Source organism: Herpailurus yagouaroundi, unplaced genomic scaffold (assembly GCF_014898765.1).
Source record: "Herpailurus yagouaroundi ecotype Mexico unplaced genomic scaffold, PumYag 160, whole genome shotgun sequence".
Lineage (NCBI taxonomy): Eukaryota > Metazoa > Chordata > Mammalia > Carnivora > Felidae > Herpailurus > Herpailurus yagouaroundi.
In genome coordinates, this window is record NW_024412401.1 from 29,771,185 (window position 1) to 29,791,989 (window position 20,805).

A 20,805-nucleotide genomic window follows, 5' to 3' on the forward strand; every position below is an offset into this window, starting at 1 on the left:
TTTAACATTAAACATAATGTAAATTAATGTAACAATTAACTGTTTTTAATGTAAGCATCATTAGATGCTGGGAAGAGTATTATTTAGACGGAGTGGTACATAAGAGACTTAAATCCTCTTCTTGCATAAAAGTAAGTCAACAGATACTTTCTGTAACTGAAAAACTCAAGAAACAGCAGAATATGCCTATTATTTAAAAATATAGAAACGGGGGGCGCCTGGGTGGCACAGTCGGTTAAGCGTCCGACTTCAGCCGGGTCACGATCTCGCGGTCCGTGAGTTCGAGCCCCGCGTCAGGCTCTGGGCTGATGGCTCGGAGCCTGGAGCCTGTTTCCGATTCTGTGTCTCCCTCTCTCTCTGCCCCTCCCCCGTTCATACTCTGTCTCTCTCTGTCCCAAAAATAAATAAAAAACGTTGAAAAAATTTAAAAAAAAAAAATAGAAACGGGCATTAGAAAAAACAACTTGAAATGCTGGTGTTATTTTGGTAACCAAAACCAGAGAAAGGGTCTACTGACTAAACTAGATCAGAGGTCAGCTGTTTTAGTTTTAAGGCTTACAGAATTATCTCGTTTTGAACAGTTTACTTTTTCACGTCTGCTTCGGTGCCCTCATTCTTCTAAGCTCCTGGGAAATGCAATTTCAAATCATTAAGAGCCTTACAAGGTCATGCTGCGGTGGCAATTAGAGAACCACATGCATTTAATGAGGAGAAGTGAAGCCTCCCTGCTCTTGACGTTTAAGTCACCGCGACTAAAAATGAACAAGGACAAAAACCTCCACGATTTTCAACGCACAGCATTATAATATGCACGCATCATACTTCCTTCTCAAAGGACAAACACTCACATTCTGCGCACGAACTTTAAGAACTGTGCGCAACCGCGCGTGGAGACTAGCTGATGGGCTCAGAAAGGTGGCACAGGAACGCTCTCCGCGTTCAGCTAATCCTAAGGCCCCTCTGACGTTTGGGTGAGAACGTCTGAGGAAACAAACGTTGGGCCGGAGGGGGCAGGGGCCCGAACGTGACGCCCACGGACGACGCCAACCAACCGGGCGGTGCCGCCGCGCCTCCTGGCACCAGAGGCGGAGCTGCAGCCGCGGAGTCCCGCCCCAGCCTGCGTCCGCCAGTAGCTCGGTCGCTGCTCTTTTCCAGGCGGGTTAGCCCTACCAGGAGGAACCGAAGACAGAATACTGGCTGGCTGGCCCTCCCAGCGCTCGCAGCCGCGCCATGCTCGTCCTCCGAAGCGGCCTGACTAGAGCTCTGGCTGCGCGGACTCTCGCGCCTCAGGTACCGGCCGCGGAGACGTGCCCAAGCCGTGCCTTGGGGGAGGGGAGGGACGTCAGCGAGGAGCTCGAGGTCCCGCGCAAGCGCTCCCGTGACCAGACTTGCGAGTGCTGCGCATGCGCCCAGCTGGTTCTCTATGCAGATTGAAAGCGTGGTGCTGCCGCGGAAGTTCTGGTGCCAGTTCCAGACCCCGGAGGCGGGGTATCCCAGGACGCGCGACAGGAAGGGGGCGCGGCTCTGGGAAGGTCCGCTGGCCAGTGTGGTCTACAGGCCAACTCGTGAGCAGCCGCGAACAGGGTTTTTCTGGCCTAAGTGCTGAGGACACTCCTGAAGCTCTGGCTGCTGCATTTTTGCTGCCCAGCCCCTGCGTTCCCCAAGTTGGGGCCCGTGCCTGGTGCTTGCTGATCGAGCCTTTCCTATTTATTTGTCGTTTGACAAGCCACCGCCCCCTCCAGACAGAAGGTAGAGGAGAAATAGGTCAACCTGTGGCTGGTGTTAGAATTGGCCTCTTCGAAATGTACACAACTTAACGAGCGTTTTGCGGAGAACTTGAAAAGGAGGCCCAGGGTGCGGGTGGTGGAGCATCCAGCCCAGCCTCCCACTGTGTCGTGTGGGTGGTGTCCAAGGCAGGCAGGGCGAGGAACCTCAGAACAAACGTCGTAACATTGGATGAGAAACATGCACAATAGATTTTGGTGATTCAGCCTTAACTGTCGGGAACTGGCCTATTCTGTCAATCTGCAGATTTTTTTCCTTTTGATATTTAAGTTTGTACTCCTTTCTCAAAGGAGTAGGATGGGATGGGGATTAACCTACTCTAGAGACTGACTTCCTGGTGAAGGCTGAAGAGGAACCAATAATGGCCCATCCACCTAAGATTAGCAATAGTCTTTAACCTGATTCTCACTCTTCTGGGGCAGGGCCAACAGTTAGTTATTCCTTACAACTTTATTCTGGACTGTGATTTTTTTTTTTAGATGTCGACCAATTGTTCTAAATGAATTGGAAATCAGTGCTGCTGAAAATGAGCCCTTATTTGGAGACAAGGGAGCCTAGAGCATTCATGTTTCCTTCCTTAGCATAGTGGCCTTGTGTTCTGGTTATACTGTTCTAGTGTCCCTCAACAAAAATCACCTCACCCCTTCCCATACACACCCCTCTCATTGCTTCATTGCTGTTAACTTCTCCCTGAGCTTTCCTATTGTACTTTTTTGCAAAAGACAATAAAAATATGTGCCTGTGATCACTTATTTTGTTCTACGCATACAAATTCCCTGAAAAACAACTTAAAAGCAATTGTCACAAGTACCCCATTGACCCATTTTTATATATTTATATTTTATTTATATTTTTAAGTGATAAATATTAGGCAGTTTTCATTTGCATAGTATTTTGTTATTAGAGTGGTAAAATGGGACAAAAAGAATGTCAGCTAAACATAGGGGCAACTGCAATTGTTTTTGATGGCATCCCAGTCAGACAATAAGATTATAACTCATCATAGACATGAATGGGATCAGCTCAATTCAGCCTTATACACAATACAGCAGCAAAATACATAACACTATTGTGTTTTGTAAATATATATACATATATGTGCTTTGTATACATATACATATGCTTTGTACCCATATTTGTATACAAATATATTTGTATACAATTATACAAATATGTATACATATATACATATCTGTATTACCATAAATACAGGTGAAGTAAAACTTACATATACACATATATATATGTGTGTACATATACATTTACATATATGTGTGTGTGTATATATGTATGTTTGTATATATGTGTGTGTGTGTGTGTATATATATATGTGTGTGTATATATATGTGTGTGTGTGTGTGTGTGTGTGTGTGTGTGTGTATATATAGCAAGAAGTCTACTGCTTTTGATTGTTGTACCAGCTGGTCAGCATAAGCCCAAAATTCAGCCACAGCTTTGTACGTATCAAAACTGTTGTGATAGATTATTCTGGTATAATCAGCTTCAGGAAATATGCACATGCTAACCAAACTTAGGTAAGATGGATTTGTAAACTGGAATTCTGTATGAGTATATCTGTGTTAATATGCATAAATTTGTGTGTGTGTGTGTGTGTGTGTGTGTGTGTATACATATACACACATACCTATACACAGGGATAATTTCTGGCAAAGCATTTCCCACTGAAAGTTTGGTTCACTCAGAGAACCAAATCAGAAATTTATATAGTATATGAATATTACAAAAGGAATCAATGGCTCTTAAAAAGTATTTCCAACAACATAGTATAACTGGGTGGGTTAAATAACCTTCTTCAGATTGCATCTGAAACTAAAAACATAAGGACTCACATAATTGTGACTCATCAATTTTTTTTCCTTTTTCTAGCATTTACACATTCTATCACTATATTACAATGTAATTGAATAGCTCATAGTTTCCTAATACAATTAAATTCCTGCCCTATTTTTGGACCAGTGGTTTACTTCATTGGATTTAGGAAATACTTTGACCTGACCAGAAATTTCCATTGTTTTAAGAACCTTAAAAAAATGAATTTTCTGCTAGTAAATACATTCCCATTGTGCCAGTCAAAATACCTGTATATTTTATAAAATTGTTTTAAATGTGTAACTCTAACACATACATATACTATTGGCTAAAGATGGAGTATTTGCTAAATAAGGGATAATAAACTATTTGCAAAACTTACCAGGATCCTAGTTGTAGTTTGGGGGTAAAGAAATTGCCCCAGGGGCTTCTTAGGAGAAACTTCTCATGAAAAAGTACCTAGAGGTAAAGGAAATAGTAGCTATATATTTGGAATACTTAATAGTAGTTTTCTTGTATAGAAACCAATTTGACAATAAATTATATTTTTTCTTAAAAGTCGTTTTCTTTACTGATAACTTCTCTAAACAAGTCTATGGAGAGAGGACAACAGGAGTGTAGATTGTGTCTACTGAGTGTCCCTTGTTTCCAGACTTAGGTTTGGTTGTAATACAATATTATAAACCTTACCTTCCCAATTTATTTAAGTTTGCCTTATTTTTCTTCAGGTTTGCTCATCTCTTGCTACAGGCCCCAGACAATACGATGGAACATTCTATGAATTTCGTACCTATTATCTTAAGCCCTCAAAGATGAATCAGTTCCTGGAAAATACTAAGAAAAACATTCATCTTCGGACAGCTCACTCTGAACTGGTTGGATACTGGAGTGTAGAATTTGGAGGAACAATGAATAAAGTGTTTCATATTTGGAAGTATGGTATGAGTCATCAGCTTAAGTATTCAGTACAGATTTTCATTCTGTTAGATGTTACATGAGACTTACTTCTTGGATCTGTAGTACCATAAATACATACAGGTGAAGTAAAACTTATAAATAGCAGTACCAAAAAATAAATTCAGTGATTTCACCTCCCACTGGTATACCTCCAATAGCCCACTGCTAGAACCTTTTAATAGCATATGGGAATGTGATATTGAGAAAATGGCATCTCAGATTTCAAGTCATTAAATTATGAACCACACTTTAATTCTTAGGAAAAGTTAAGAATAGCTTATTGTAAAGATGGTTTATGAAAAATTTACAGCAATGACTGCAAGAACCCAAGCAGTTGAGATCATAAAAGGAAAGTAGGATTGCTTTTATTATTATTATTGAAGCTATAGCTGGATAGTGTTTTAACAGAAATCATTCAAATGTCTAGGGGCTTTAGGGAAATAGAAGTTAATAGGAAACTTTGAAGCCCTCACTCATCTGTAAGATATAATAAATCGCTATGTTTCAGACCCTTTTGTTTTATTTCTGCACCCCAGAGTTTCAAGAAATTTACTGTCCTTATACTCCTCTATGGAGGTAAAGGAAAAGGAATTAGAGTTCTTCCCATACTGAAGCTGATCTACCCCTGGTCTAATAGAGGAAGGAGTATGGTTACTGGAAACCCCGGAATGTTTGTTACTCCATTGCCTAATCTTTCTGAACTCCACTAGTACATCATGATATCCAAAAACTTTTAGTAATTTCATTTAGTATTTTGGTTATTAGTGTCCAAAGTTAATGGTCATAAAATACTTTCATATGAAAAGTGTTCTTCCTAAATATGGCCATAGTTTAGGGGTTTTCCCAATTGTAAAACAAACCCCATTAAAAATTTATGCTTTAATGTACCACCAGTTGAATTGTGTCCCATTAAAAAAAAGCAACAACAACTAGTAAAGTCCTGATAATACTTACTTAAGCTCTAAGATAGATGTTATTCCTTATCCACAGCATAAACCATAGAAAATTACTTTTACCATTAGTCTTATGAGGCTTTGCTAGGTAAATATAGTACTAGGCCCATATAATGGCACTGAGTAAAAAGGATGGATGACAGAAGATCAGCACTATTTCTTTGGAAGCTGTTGATTCAAAGCAGCAGCTATCAAAGTACATCTTAATTTCATTTATGTTAAATTTAATTCAAGGTGTATCTTGACTTAATACCCATTACCACCACCACCACCATCACAGAAATATACTCTTTTTCGAACCTACCACTATAATTTAAATGCCTCATTAAATTAATAAGAACAGTTAATGTATATTGAGTTCTGACTCGGTGCCAAACGCTGTTGTAAGGTCCTTTCACGTACTAATTCATTTAATCTTACCCCTAGAGGGAGATCCAAATCATTATCCCTATTTTACAGAGTAAAACACAGGCACAGAAAGATTTAATAACCTAAGTCACACAAATACCTACTAAGCAGTAAAAGGCTAAGCCCAATGTATGATATTATCATTAGTTGTTTACATTTCTACTCCCAGACCATAAGCACCTTGGGGACAAATGCCACATCTATATGCATCTCAAGTGATAATACAGTATCCTTATGTAGCTTTAATGAACACTTGGTGAACTGAATGAAACCCAGAAACAGCAGAGGTGATTTAAATCAGTAATTTTTGTTTTTCTTTCTCCTTTTTTTCCCTGTAGATAATTTTGCTCATCGAACTGAAGTTCGGAAAGCATTGGCCAAAGATAAGGAATGGCAAGAACAATACCTCATTCCAAATTTGGCTCTTATTGATAAACAAGAGAGTGAGATTACGTATCTGGTGCCATGGTGCAAATTAGAAAAGCCTCCAAAAGAAGGTAAGTCCTCCCCTTTTTGTCACTTTGAATTCTGATGGAGAAAATATTAGATTTTAAACTATAAAAACTCAAGTTCTACTGGAAAAGAAATAAAGTTAATACTTTGTTTAATATAGGAATATATGTGATTGTTCAGATAAAAATAAATTGGTGCTCTTAGCTTATCCTTTTAAAAATAAGCATTAAAATAATGAAGTATTTTTCCATATTGGTATCTTATTGATTCTTAAAGCTTAGCTGTATTATAGAAAAAGTTGACATGGTCACTAAAGGTTGAGAAATTGGGCCTAGGGAGCAGGGAACACATCTGTGGGTAGGTAAGGGATAGTATGTGATACTTTGTCATAATTTTAAAATAATGTAACTTTTTAAATATAAAAGTATTTTTCCATAGATTACAACTAATCTAAATACATGTTTGTTTATAAAATGGACTAGGGGAATGAATTAACTGAAATTGCCAAGCTGCATTACTGTAGTCTAACTTTTATGTCTTCCTCTTTCTTATTTCTCAGTTTGAAAATAATTCCTAAAGATTTGTCTTCTTGCTGATTTCACTTCTTGCTGACTTAAAGAAATTATTACCTCAATCCAGTTTTAAACAAAGGTCAGATTAGCAAAAGCATAAACTAATTTAAATGTTATTTTATTTCCCCCATTATTCCTAACTTTGCAATGCATTTTAGATTACAAAAGATTTGAAAAATCTTATTTAGAAACTTAGCCTTTTAGCTCCCCCTCAGCCCAGCACTAACTGAATGAACTGGTTGGCTTCTCAGAAAGTATCAGATCTTGTTTGGTTCTTTTCCTCTATGTTATTCATGATTCTTCAGGAACTTTTGCATGTTTTTCTTTTACTTCTCAAATCTACTTGTCCCCTGGTTTCCTTCCCTTCACACAGTCCATATTTCCATCAAGAAGGTAAAATGCTTTTCAAGTATTTACCTGGATATTTGGGAATAGCAAAACCATCTCCTTTAGAATTATTTTTTTCCTCAGAATTCTAAGACAATCACTTCAGGCTCATTACTTGCTTGCTGCTCCTGTTAGAAAAGGAATCCTATAATGGGAACTTATATAAAGAGAAAAGTAGTGAAAATTGGAAAGAAAAATGGAACTATAAGAGACTAGAAATACTTCCTTTTTCATTTACTTTATAAAGTACAGACTTAGACAACTAGAAATATCCTATTCCATTATAAATTTTCACTTTTATTGACAATTTCTGTAGATTAAAAATAGCTTAGATAATACCTTACCTGTAGAGTCCATCCATTTTGGTTTGTTCTGTATACTAAGTTTAACGACTGACCCTTTAAGTGGGACCAAGACTGACTAAACATAAAAGCAAAGAAAAACAATGCAAATTATTAATAAATTATGTCTACATGAACATGTATATGGGTATGATCCTCAAAATCTATTTGTGTAGTTATCCTTGCACTGGAACCAAACTAAACATGATTAGAAATTTCTTGAATATGTTCTATAAAATAATTATTTTTCTCCCTATTCTAGGAGTCTATGAACTAGCTACATTTCAGATGAAACCTGGTGGGCCAGCTCTGTGGGGTGACCCATTTAAAAGGGCAGTTCATACGCATGTCAATCGAGGCTACACAAAACTAGTTGGAGTGTTCCATGCAGAATATGGAGTACTCAACAGAGGTACAGTTGTCCATTTCTTCCATGAAATTGCAAAATATATTGGTGATCCACATTAAGTTCCTTTGGTCAATTTGTCTCTGTTCTCATTGTGGACTATATTTCATTTTTTATTGCCCAGTTTTTAGCTTTTTGTAAATTTAAGGGTTGAGCAAACCTGTTTTACATTTATTTGGAATGTTATTCACCTTATAAAGTTTTTTTTTTTCAAATACAGAACTGCTCTTTTCCCTGATACATCAAAATGATAAAATTTTAAAAATTGAAAGGAACCTGAAAAAGTTACCTATTTCTGTTATGTTATTTTCCTCTGAATGTACTTTTAATGATTTTTCCTTTTTTCCCAGTTTTATTGAGATATAATTGATATAACATGTTACAAGTTTAATGATCTGTTATCTGTATATATTGTGAAATGGTCACCACAGTATGTTTAGTTAACATCCATCACCTCAGTTACAAACTGTTTTTCCTTCTGATGACAATTTTTAAGATATACTCTATTATCAGCTTTCAAATATACAATACAGGAGTGTTACCTATAGTCATCATGTTGTGTATTACATCCCCAAAACTTATTTAATATCTTATAACTGGAAGTCTGCTTTTTGTGATTTTTTTTTTAAATAACATTACCTGGGGTAGAGATTATTTCTGGGTGAAAAAGTACTATGTAGTTATTATAAATATTAAAAACATAGACAAGCCCAAAGAAAAAAATTACCCATTTCCACTACTTAGATATATTTATAGTATATATAAGATATAAGTAAATGATTTATTAATTTATTTAATAAAATGTCTATTTGGGATATTTAATGTTTAAAGTCAAAAGATATTCCAGTCAGAATTTCAGAGTGTTTTCTTGTGGCAAACTGATGAATTCATACAACTAATAAAACAAAATATAGATAAATTTATTTAATGACATGTATAGAAACAGTATTTCTAAGCCAAAAAGCAAATAAAGAAACTATGAAGGAAAAAAAGAATAAATTTATGATTTTATTATACAAAGCTCAAACTTAGTTCCTCCCAAAACACCTTAAATGAAATCCAAGAGCAAAAAATAAATATTCTGCAAAGGTAGACACAGATGACTCCTAAAAATATATTAAAGAAGATGCAGATTAAAACAAAGTAAGATGCTTTAATTCTTTTTTAATGTTTATTTTTGAGATTGAGAGAGAGAGAGAGAGAGAGAGAGACAGAGCATGAGCAGGGGAGGGGCAGAGAGAAAGGGAGACACAGAATCTGAAGTAGACTCCAGGCTCCAAGCTGTCAGCACAGAGCCCAATGTGGGGCTCAAACCCATGAACCATGAGACCATAACCTGAGCAGAAGTCGGATACTTAGCCAACTGAGCTACCTAGGCACCTCATAAGATGCCAGTTTTTACCTAATAAAGATACATTATACAGGTAGAGTATAACCTAGGTCAGAAAAAAATGAGTTCTACTTGTAGGATTTGTAACTACTTCATCTTCCCTCAAAAAAACCTGGCAACATAAATAAAAAGGCTTGGTTCTTTGACATTATTTTTTTTATTTCAGTATAAGTAACATACAGTGTTATATTAGTTTCAGGTGTATAATATAGTGATTCAACAATCCTGTGCGTTACTCAGAACTCATCATGATAAGTGTACTCTTAATCCACTTCACCTATTTCACCCATCCCTCTACCCACCTTCTCTCTGGCAACCACCAGTTTGTTCTCTATATTTAAGAATTTGTTTTTCATCACTTTTTTTCTTTGTTCATTTGTTTTCTTAAATTCCACTATGAGTGAAATCATGTGGTATTTGTTTTTCTCTGATTAACTTACTTCACGTAGCATTATACCCTCTAGATCCATCCATATGTTTGCAGATGACAAGATCTCATTCCTTTTATGGCTGAGTAATATTCCATTGTATATACATACCACATCTTCTTTATCCATTCATCTATCAATGGACACTTGGTCTGCTGCTTCCATATCTTGACTATGTAATTTATGCTGCAATAAACATGGGGTGCATAAACCTTTTCAAATTCATGCTTTCATATTCTTTGGGTAAATACCCAGTAGTGGAATTACTGTATCCTATGGTAATTCTATTTTTAATTTTTTGAGGAACCTTCATACTGTTTCCACAGTGGCTGCACCAATATGCATTACTACAAATGGTCCATGATGGTTCCTTTTTCTCCACATCCTTGCCAACACTTGTTGTTTCTTTTGTTTTTGATTTTAGCCATTCTAACAGATGTGAGGTGATATCTCATTGTAGTTTTGATTTGCTTTTCCCTGATGATGAATGATGTTGAGCATCTTTTCATGTGTCCATTGGCCATCTGGGTGTCTTCTTTGGAGAAATGTCTATTCATATCTTCTACCCATTTTTAAATTGGATTATTTGTTTTTGGGGTATTGAGTTGTATAGGTTCTTTATAGATTTTGGATATTAACCTTTTATCAGATTTTTCATTTGCAAATATATTCTTCCATTCAGTAGGTTGTATTTAGTATTGATGATGGTTTCCTTTGCTATTTAAAAGCTTTTATTTTGATGTAGTCCCAATAGTTTATTTTTGCTGTTTCTCTTGCTTTAGGAGACATATCAAGAAAGATGTTGCTATGGCTAATGTCAAAGAAACTACTGCCTGTGTTTTCCCCTGGGACTTTTATGGTATCAGGTCTCATATTTAGGTCTTTAATCCATTTTGAGTTTATTTTTGTGTATAGTGAAACAAAGTCGTCCAGTTTCATTCTTTGTATGTAGCTATCCAGTTTTCCCAATACCATTTGTTAAAAAGTCTTTTTTTTTTTTTTTGCCTCTTTTGTCAAAGATTAATTGACAGTATAATCGTGGGTTTATTTCTAGGCTCTGTATTCTGTTCCACTGATCTATAGATCTATTTTCTGTTTTTGTGCCAGTACCACACTGTTTTGATTACTACAGATTTCTAGTAAATCTGGGATTATGATGCCTCCAGTTTTGTTCTTTTTTTTCAAGATTACTTTTGCTATTCAGGATTTTTTGTGGTTCCATACAAACTTTAGGATTATTTGTTCTAGTTCTGTGAAAAATGCTATTGGTATTTTTATAGGATTGCATTAAATCTGCAGATTGCTTTGGGTAGTATGGATGTTTTAACAATATTGGTTCTCCCAATCCATAAGCATGGAATATCCTTCCATTTGTTTGTATAATCTTCAACTTCTTTCATTGGTGTTTTATAGTTTTCACAGTACAGGTCTTTCACCTCCTTGGTTAAGTTTATTCTACGTATTTTATTATTTTTGATGCAATTGTAAATGGGATATTTTTCTTAATTTCTCTTTTTGCTACTTTTTTATGTGTAGAAATGAAATGGATTTCTGTATATTGATTTTGTATCCTGCAACTTTACTTAATTCATTTTTCAGTTCCAGTAGTTTTTGGTGGAGTCTTTAGGGTTTTCTATATATAGTATCATGTCATCTGCAAATAGTGAAAGTTTTGCTTCTTCTTTACCAATTTAGATGCTTTCTATTTCTTTTCCTTGTCTGATTGCTGTAGCTAGGACTTCCAGTACTATGTTGAATAAAATTGGTGGACATTCTTGTCTTGTTCCTGACCATAGTGGAAAAGCTCTGTTTTTCATCGAGTATGATGTTAGCTGTGGGTTTTTCATATATGGCCTCTATTATGTTGAGGTATGTTCTCTCTACACCTACTTTTTAAGGAGGGTTTGTATCATGAATGGATGTTGTCCTTGTCAAATGCATTTTCTAGATCTGCTGAAATGATCATATGGTTTTTATCCTTTCCATTATTGATGTGATGTATCATGTTGATTGCTTTGCAAATATTGAACTACGCTTGCATCTCAGGAATAAATCCTACTTGATGAATGTAAATGATTTCTTTATATATTGTTGGATTCAGTTTGCTCATATTTTGTTACAGATCTTTGCATCTATGTTCATCAGAGATATTGGCCTATAGTTCTCTTTTTTGTAGTGTCTATCTAGTTTTGGTGTCAGGGTAATGCTGGCTTCATAGAATGAATTTGGAAGCTTTCTTTCCTCTTCTACTTTTTGGAATAGTTTGAGAATAATAGGCATTAACTCTTCTTTAAATGTTTAGTAGAATTCACCTGTGTAGCCATCTGGTCCTGGACTTCTGTTTGTTGGGAGTTTTTTGATTAGTGATTCAATTACATTGCTTGTACAGTCTTTAAATTTTGTTTCTTCCTGAATCATTTTTGGGAAGTCTTAATGTTTCTAGGATTTTATCCATTTCTTCTAGGTTGCCCAGTTTGTTAGCATATAATTTTTCATAATATTTTCTGACTAACCCTTTCTATTTCTGTGTTTTTGGTGGTTATTTCTCCCCTTTCATTTCTGATTTTATTTATTTGATCCTCACTCTCTCTCTGTTTTTGAACAGTCTGGGTAAAAGTTTATCAAATTTGTTGTTCTCTTCAAAGAACTAGCTCTGGGTTTCATTGATCAGTTCTATTGTTTTTGTGGTTCTATTTCATTTATTTCTGCTCTAATTTTTAGTATTTACTTCTACTGTTTGGGGGTTTTGTTTGTTCTTTTTCTTCTAGCTCTTTTAGGTGTAAGGTTCAGGAGTTTGACATTTTCCTTGCTTCTTGAGTAGACCTGTATTACTATAAACTTCCCTCCTAGAACAGCTTTTGCTACATCCCAAAGATTTTGGACTTCATTTCATCTTCATTTGCCTCCATGTATTTTTTTACTTCCACTTTGATTTCTTGGTTGACCCATTCATTGTTTGGTAGCATGTTATTTAACCTCCATGTGTTTGTGGTCTTTACATATTTTTTCTTGTGATTTCTAGTTTCTTAGTGTTGTGGTTGGGAAAGATGCGTGGTATGACTTTAGTATTTTTTTTTTTAATTTGTTGAGACTTGTTTTGTGGCCTAACGTATGTCTCTTCCAGAGAATGTTTCGTGTGCACTTGAAAGAATGTGTATCCCACTGTTTTTAGGATGGGGGGTTCTGAATGTATCTGTTAATCTGGTCCAATGTGTCATTCAAAGCCACTGTTAACATGTTGATTTTCTCTTTGGGTGATCTATCTATTGATGTAAGTGGGGTGTTAAAGTCCTTTACTATTATTGAATTACTACTGATTATTTCCTTTATGTTTGTTAATAGCTGCTTTATGTATTTGGGTAATCCCATGTAATTTGCATAAGTATTTACAAGTTTTATATCTTCTTGTTGGATTGTTCCCTTTATGATTATGTTCTTCTTTATGTCTTCCAGTGTTGCCTGATACAAGTATTGCTATCCCAGTTTTCTTTTCATCTGCATGATAAATGTTTTCCCATCTCTTCACTTTCAATCTGCATGTGTCTTTTGGTCTGAAATGAATCTCTGTAAACAGCATATAAATATCTTCCCCTTTTATCCATTCAGTTACCCTGATTGGAGCATTTCATCCATTTACATTCAAAGTAATTATTGACAGGTCTGTACTTATTGCCATTTTGTTACTTGTTCTGTGGTGTTATTCTCTGTCCCTTTCTTCTCTTGCTCTCTTCTTTTCTGGTTTGATGGCTTTCTTTAGTAATATACCTGGATTCCTTTCTGTATATTTTTTGCATATCTATTACCAGTTTTTTTATTTGTGGTCACCATTAGGTTTATATATACATTTATGCATATAACAGTCTATATTAAGGTGATGGTCCCTTAAGTTTGAACCCATCCTAAAAACACTAAATTTTTACTCCCCTCCCCTCTATGTTTTAGGTATATGATGTCATACTTTACATCCCTTTATTAATCTCTTGACTGATTTTTATAGATATACTTGATTTTACTGCTTTGTGTTTTAACCTCCGTACTGTTTTATAAGTGATTAATCTACTTTTATTATGTTTATATGCACCTGTGAAATTGTTTCCTTTCCTCATTTTCTTACTCCTGCTTTTGGTTTTTCTTTTCCACTTAAAGAATCCCCTTTAATATTTCTTGTAAGCCTGGTTTAGTGGTTGATGAACTCCTTTAATTTTTGTTTATCTGAGAAACTCTTTATCTCTCCTATTCTGAATGATGGCCTTGCTGCATAGAGTATTCTCGGTTTCAGTTTTTTTCCTTTTAGCACTTTGAATATATCATGCCATTCCTTTCTAGCCTGCAAAGTTTCTGCTGAAAAATCAGCTGGTAGCCTTATGGAGTTTCTCTCATATGTAACTATTTTCTTTTCTTTTGATGCTTTTACATTTTTCTCTTTATCAGTACTTTTTTGCCATTTTAATTACTGTGTGTCTTGGTGTGGACCTCCTTGGGTTGATATTGTTGGTGGCTCTCTGTGTGTTAGGACTCTAGGTTTGTTTCCCTCTCCAGATTTAGGAAGTTTTCAGCTATTAGTTCTTCAAATAAATGTGTTACCCCTTTTATCTCTCTTCTTCTGGGATCCCTATAATGTTAATGTTATTACACTTGATGGTATTGCTGAATTCCCTTAACCTATTCTCGCATTTTTGTTATTCTTTTTTCTTTCTCCTGTTTAGCTTGATTGCTTTCCATTACTGTCTTTTAGATCACTGATCCATTCTTCTGCTTCCTCTAATCTACTATTTATTCCCTCTAGTGTATTTTTAATTTCACTTATTGAGTTCTTCATCTTTCACTGGTTCTTTTTTATATTTTCTCTCTCTTTTTTGAGGGTTTCATGGAGATCCTCTACTCTTTTCTCAAGTCCAGTGAGTATATTTATGATCATTACTTTAAATTCTCTATCAGGCATATTGTTTATCTGTTTCATTTAGCTCTCTTGCTGTGAGTTTGTCCTCTTCTTTCATTTGAGACATATTCTTCTATGCCTTCATTTTGTCTAACTCTCTGTGTCTGTTTCTGTGTGTTAGGAAAGTAAGCTACATCTCCTGCTTTTGCAAGTAGTGGCCTTATGAAGAAGAGGTCCTGTAGTGCCCTGCAGTGCAATTTCCCTTCAAGGGTATCTTCTGTATGTGTTGCATGCACCTTACTGTTGTGGCTGAGCCACATCTGCCTTTAGTCCAGTTGTCTGAAATGGCTCTCTTTGCCTATTGTGGGCAGGGTTTGGTCCCGGTGTTAAGAGGCAAGTTGGGGCTGCCTTGGGCAAAAAGCCTTAATTTTTTAAATTGTTTTTGCCAATGTTAAGGAAATATGCATGGATATGTAGGTGTGTTTAGTTATACAAGAAGGGAATTTGAAAGGACATAAAATATATAGTCATATTTAAATGATGAGATTAAAGGTCTTTTAAGTCTCTAATTTACTATAATGGACATGTATCACTTTTATAAGAAAAAAATAATGAAAATATGTGTGCACACACACTTTTTAATCTTAAATTTATTCTTAGTGTACTAGGAGAATAGTAATATGCTGAGTATAAATCAATACTTCATTTCTGGAGGACAGTGTATAATATATACACTGTATATTTATGAGTGTGTATGTATAAGATATACTCTTTGGTTCTCTCAATTTAAATTTTAGGAGTTTATATTAAGAAAATAATCAGATCCAGACTGCCTGGGTTTGAATCCCAGCTTCACCACTTATAACTTTGTGACCCTAGGTAAGTTACTTAACCTCATTGTGCCTTAGTTTCCTCATCCATAAAGTGATGATAATAGTAATCTACTATATAAAATTATTATGAAGACTAAATGAGTTAATACATGCAAAATGCTTAAAACCAGGTCTAGCACATAGTAAACAATGAATAAATATTGGTATGAGTTGTCATCAGCATTATCATTACAGATATACATGTAGATGCTACTCTAATGATGTGTGTATCAGTATTATTTACAAAAAAACATTTTTTATGTAATGACACATATAATCCAGAAAAAAGTACATTTCATCATGTATTTATATAACCATAAATTTGTATGTTTATGTATGTATAAAATATATCCATAAAAATAGATACATATATACATAAATATGGAAAGAGATGCAGCAAAAAAGTGGGTTTTTTCCCTAGGTGGTATAGAAATGATTACTATTTTCTCTTTTTATCCGCATTTTCCTATAGAGCTAACATGTCCTATATTATAGTTATTAAAAACTTGTAAAACATTATGCACAAAAACATTCCATAATTCAAAAAATTTAAATATTGGAATTAATCTGATTGGTCAATAATAAGAAGTTTGGATAAAAAGTTGTTATATCTAGAAGGAGGAATTCACATAGCCATTAAAAATTAAGATTACTGCCATGGAAAATATGCATTTTTTATTTTATTCATTTGTTTAAAGGAAATGCACTAAATAGCAATAGAGTTTCTCTCTAGGTGGTTCAAATTATGCTTTTAATTTTCTTCTTTGTATCATCCAGATTTCCAGTAGTAAATATAATTCTTATATAATCTTGCTTTTTTTAATAAACTAAAATATATTAGCAAGTCACAGGCTTGGTTCTAGACTTAATTGTGTCTTTAGTGGTTTTACTAACTTTTTCTCTCCAACCATCTGTTTCTTCATCTATAAAAAGTTTGATTAAGTAATTTATAAATTTACCTCCCAAATCACTGACCCCTCTGAAATCTTATCACTAACATACCCAGTTTTACCTTTTTGATATTTACTATTTTGATTTAAAGAATAAGACTTAATGTTTCTGATTAATTTTTCTGTATTTATTGTAGTAATGCTATAGTCTTTAGAATCTATTTTTGGTTATTTCTGCAGTTCATGTTCTTTGGTGGAATGAGAGTGCAGACAGTCGTGCAGCTGGGAGACATCAGTCTCATGAGGATCCCAGAGTTGTGGCAGCTGGTAAGCTATTTCACTAGGCATAAATTATTTGTACAACAAATTTGATTCACTTTTTAACTTTATAACTTTCCAACATTATAAAATGTTTTTTTTCCAGTTCGGGAAAGTGTTAACTTCCTTGAGTCTCAGCAAAATATGCTTCTGATTCCTACGTCATTTTCCCCATTGAAATAATTTTCCTCTGAAATACAAAGCATTGCATTAACTGCTATAAGTTGTGTCTGCTAATGGTGCTTAAATTCTCCCAAGAGATTTTCATTTTTTATTTGAAGGAGGTGGTAAGTTAATTTGCTGTGCCCTCTGCATTTTTAAAAGCTGCTTTTGTCCATTGTCATGACCTCTTGAGGAAATAGTTCTGTTCATTTTCCATTTGGCATTTCAGTATCTGTCATATATTAAAAATAGTTGTCATTCCTTCAAGATCTTGATTTTTCATTTATTTCAGAATATCTCTTGTTCTCTATGTTTACAGCCCTCTACTTTTATAGCATTTCCTTATATTGAAATGATTATGTTACATTTCCATGCCTATGATATTTTTAAGTTATTTATATATATTATCAACCTTTTCATGTCTATTTTTCTGAGATTTTAAAAGTTTTTGTCCAGTAAAACTTATTTTGTAATACCAAATGGGATTCATAAAAATATTAAACCTGTTTATTATGGAAAAGTATATTATCATCTCTATTCATTTTGTTTTACATTAATAATTAATTACATATGTGGAAAATAATGTTAATAGGTCCTCATATGAAAAAATTTTCAAGACTCATTGGTTTATATGCTGAAAATGTCTTCATTTACAATTTATTTTACTAACTTTTACTTCATTTTGAATCACAATTTAACAAAGATACTTGGGACATCTATTTGTGATAATGAGATATTTATGGTTATGGAAATGTTTGCCCTAATAAATGCCTACAGATACATTCTGATTGTTTTTTATTGTGTTTTATATTTTTATCCTCTGATCTGGAGCTACTGTGTTGCTATAAGGTAATGAGACAGTAATAAATACACTTAAATGTTAACTTACCTCAAATAAATAGCATGCTAATAGCTCTACAAGGAGAATTTCTTCAGTACTGTCTCAGATATACTAGGGTTTTCTTACAATGTTCATTTTTATTTTACTTGAGTATTTCAGCCTTCTCAAACTAGATTTGGTACTTCCAAGCTCTCCTGGTAGTCTATATTTACAGCTATATGAATTTATGTTTCTAACACATATTGCAAATACAACACAGTAAATTATTAGCTGTCTGAGGGAAAATGGAAAAGCAGGAAGCATACTCACCTCTCATTTATCTGGTCCTCAAGGATTCAAAGGACAAATAAGTTTCCTAGTAAGGCAAAGAACACCCTAACTCTGGAGGTTAAAACCTATCAGAAGTCAGAGGCATTGGTTTTGAGTTTTAACTAAGAGTCTTCTACCTCAATGTTTCTTTGAAAAGTCTAGGAAATTAGGTGATAGTAATGTTAGTTGCAGTCAGTGTAGACAGATTTTCTCTGTGGCATGAGATCAGCTCTGTGTCATGAAAATATACAACTGCTTCTGCCTTTCCCTTTTTCATTCATCTTTAGATTAGCCAGAACACTTTTAGAAAAGTCAAAGGCTCTTTCATCCAATCCATAGCCCTGATGAAGATTTAGAAAGCAGCAGCAGACAGGTGTTCTTACCATATCCCATGCAGAATTGGAGAGCCAGTACATGACAGGTTACAATCTGCTAATGAACTGCAGGAGTTTCCCTTTACTGATCTGCTCATGGATCAGGAACACAACAAAACTGGCTGAGATGAAGAACATTTCAAAGACAACACAGATGGACACAAGAATGTCCGCTGACATGCTCTTCCTGGAAAGAGAAAGTCAGTGAAGATCTGAGGAGTCAATGATGCAGTTGAAGACACAATTAAGGAGGACACACACACACACACACACACACACACACAAACATCTGATGAATAGCCCAGGGAAAAACATCTCTTCAATAAATAAAATGTATTTATTTTATTCAGAGTTTAAGCATGATTGTTTTCAAGTCAAAAATCTGAAAAACAAACACAAAACATGGCACTAAGTTAAAACCAGTCTAGTACCGGGGCGCCTGAGTGGTTCAGTTGGTTAAGTGTCCAACTTTGGCTCAGGTCATGATCTCACAGTTAGTGGGTTGAAGCCCCACATAAGGCTCTGTGCTGACAGCTCAGAGCCTGGAGCCTGCTTCGAATTATGTGTCTCCCTCTCTCTCTGCCCCTTCCCCATTCATACTCTGTTTCTCTCTCTCTCAAATTTAAACAAAACATTAAAAAAATGTTTTAACAAAGAGTCTAGTACCATAATGAAACTACTCAAAGAGGTCTGAGACTGGCCTAATGGCATTAGCTTTTGTCCACTGTTCTTGACCTTATAAGAGCAAAGGTATGTGGCTTGAAAACTTAGTAAGTAGAGAAAATATTAGTGTGAAACTACTCAAATAAGTTAAATTAATCCAGCTGTAAATAAGTGTAAAAGCAACAGTGTATAGCATATCAATCTAATAGGTATAGAAATTCTAAAAACAAAAAAGAAAAGAAATTCTAAGATTCTGATTATAAGAATGGTCCTATAAGTCCATGATTCAGGGTCTTGTATGAAATTCCTAATGACCTATATTGATACTCTGTAGGAGATAAGAGAAAGAATAATTGCCATGCTCCATATATAGGATCTACACTTTCAAGTATTAAATACACACTGAGTATCTCATTCTTGGCTGGTGCAAGATCACTAAATACCAGTGATGGTTTTGTAGGCAAAAGTCTTAAACAAGAAGCTGCTAGGTGACCTGACTGACCTACCAATGACGCCCATGTACCTGCAACTCTGGGCCCACTTTTCTGAAAAATCTTGGGATGAATAAAGTACCTTGGCCAGCTTCAAGTGTTTCTTCAGTTGTTTAATGGAATCCTTTGACTTAGAGGAGGTGATTGAGAATTACTGGCACCCAGGGAATACCCACCATACCTAAACAACAGCCTGACATTAAAACACAGACAGTGTGAAACACAATACTCAGCAGCAGATACCACATGAGTATGTACATGTGGTATTAGATATTTATTTAAATATTTAGATATTTCCTCTTCAAAAGAAATTCAAATTTAGACTTTGTGAAAGTTACATCCCAGCCAACCCTAATGGATTCTGGCAATCTTTTGACTCTATGGTCCCTGCCCACGGAGGCTAACAGAAACTACAGTGGGAAAGGGAAGGGACCTTGACCTGATTATAGGCTGATATCTAAGATATTGAGCAAAAAATGGCTATTTATCTCACAGATGCTCCTCTAACCTTGGTGACTCAGGCCTGAATTTGGGTCTCAAGGCAAGCAGATGGGGATTCAAAAGGAACAGTGTAGCAGACTTTGAGTCTGGAGTTCTCTCTTGTCCAGCAAGAGAGTGGACACAGAATTGAATACGAGAGAGGACAATTTCCGGGAGAACAAGAGCCCCAAACAGGGGTTTCATCTCTGTATTTATTGAGCTCTCAAGGTTTTACGTACATGGTGTACATGCAAAAAGTAAACATGCAAAAAATTAACTTGTGTGCCATTAACTTGTGTGTGTAAGACGCAAAGGGTTTGGGGGGCAAGTGACGTTAGAAGTTGAGATTAAAGTGGGGCGCCTGGGTGGCGCAGTCGGTTGAGCGTCCGACTTCAGCCAGGTCACGATCTCGCGGTCCGGGAGTTCGAGCCCCGCGTCGGGCTCTGGGCTGATGGCTCAGAGCCTGGAGCCTGTTTCCGATTCTGTGTCTCCCTCTCTCTCTGCTCCTCCCCCGTTCATGCTCTGTCTCTCTCTGTCCCAAAAATAAATAAACGTTGAAAAAAAAATTTTTTTTTAAAAAAGAAAAGCTTTGCAAAAAAAAAAAAAAAAAAGAAGT

General features: G+C 35.4%; 1 protein-coding gene across 2 annotated transcripts; it reads left to right on the top strand.

The window, feature by feature from the left end:
- Nucleotides 1-1,077: 1,077 nt before the first annotated feature.
- Nucleotides 1,078-17,816, top strand: NIPSNAP3A (nipsnap homolog 3A). Of its 2 annotated transcripts, none has more exons than XM_040481874.1 (6): nt 1,078-1,290; nt 4,344-4,554; nt 6,272-6,430; nt 7,949-8,098; nt 15,587-15,668; nt 16,792-16,878. In XM_040481874.1, the coding sequence occupies exons 1-5, from the start codon at nt 1,231-1,233 to the stop codon at nt 15,652-15,654; spliced, it is 648 nt and encodes a 215-aa protein (XP_040337808.1). In that variant the 5' UTR covers nt 1,078-1,230; the 3' UTR covers nt 15,655-15,668; nt 16,792-16,878. The 2 variants fall into 2 exon arrangements, with proteins under 2 accessions (XP_040337808.1, XP_040337807.1); XM_040481873.1 differs by lacking the exon at nt 15,587-15,668 and adding an exon at nt 16,976-17,816 and having other exon boundaries at nt 1,081-1,290.
- The last annotated feature ends 2,989 nt before the right edge of the window (nt 17,817-20,805 follow it).

Coding starts and splice junctions, on each gene's coding strand:
- NIPSNAP3A (XM_040481873.1), top strand. CDS start 1,231: ATGCTCGTCCTCCGAAGCGGCCTGACTAGAGCTCTGGCTGCGCGGACT. Junction 1,291..4,343: donor CGCGGACTCTCGCGCCTCAG/GTACCGGCCGCG, acceptor ATTTTTCTTCAG/GTTTGCTCATCTCTTGCTAC. Junction 6,431..7,948: donor AGAAAAGCCTCCAAAAGAAG/GTAAGTCCTCCC, acceptor TCCCTATTCTAG/GAGTCTATGAACTAGCTACA.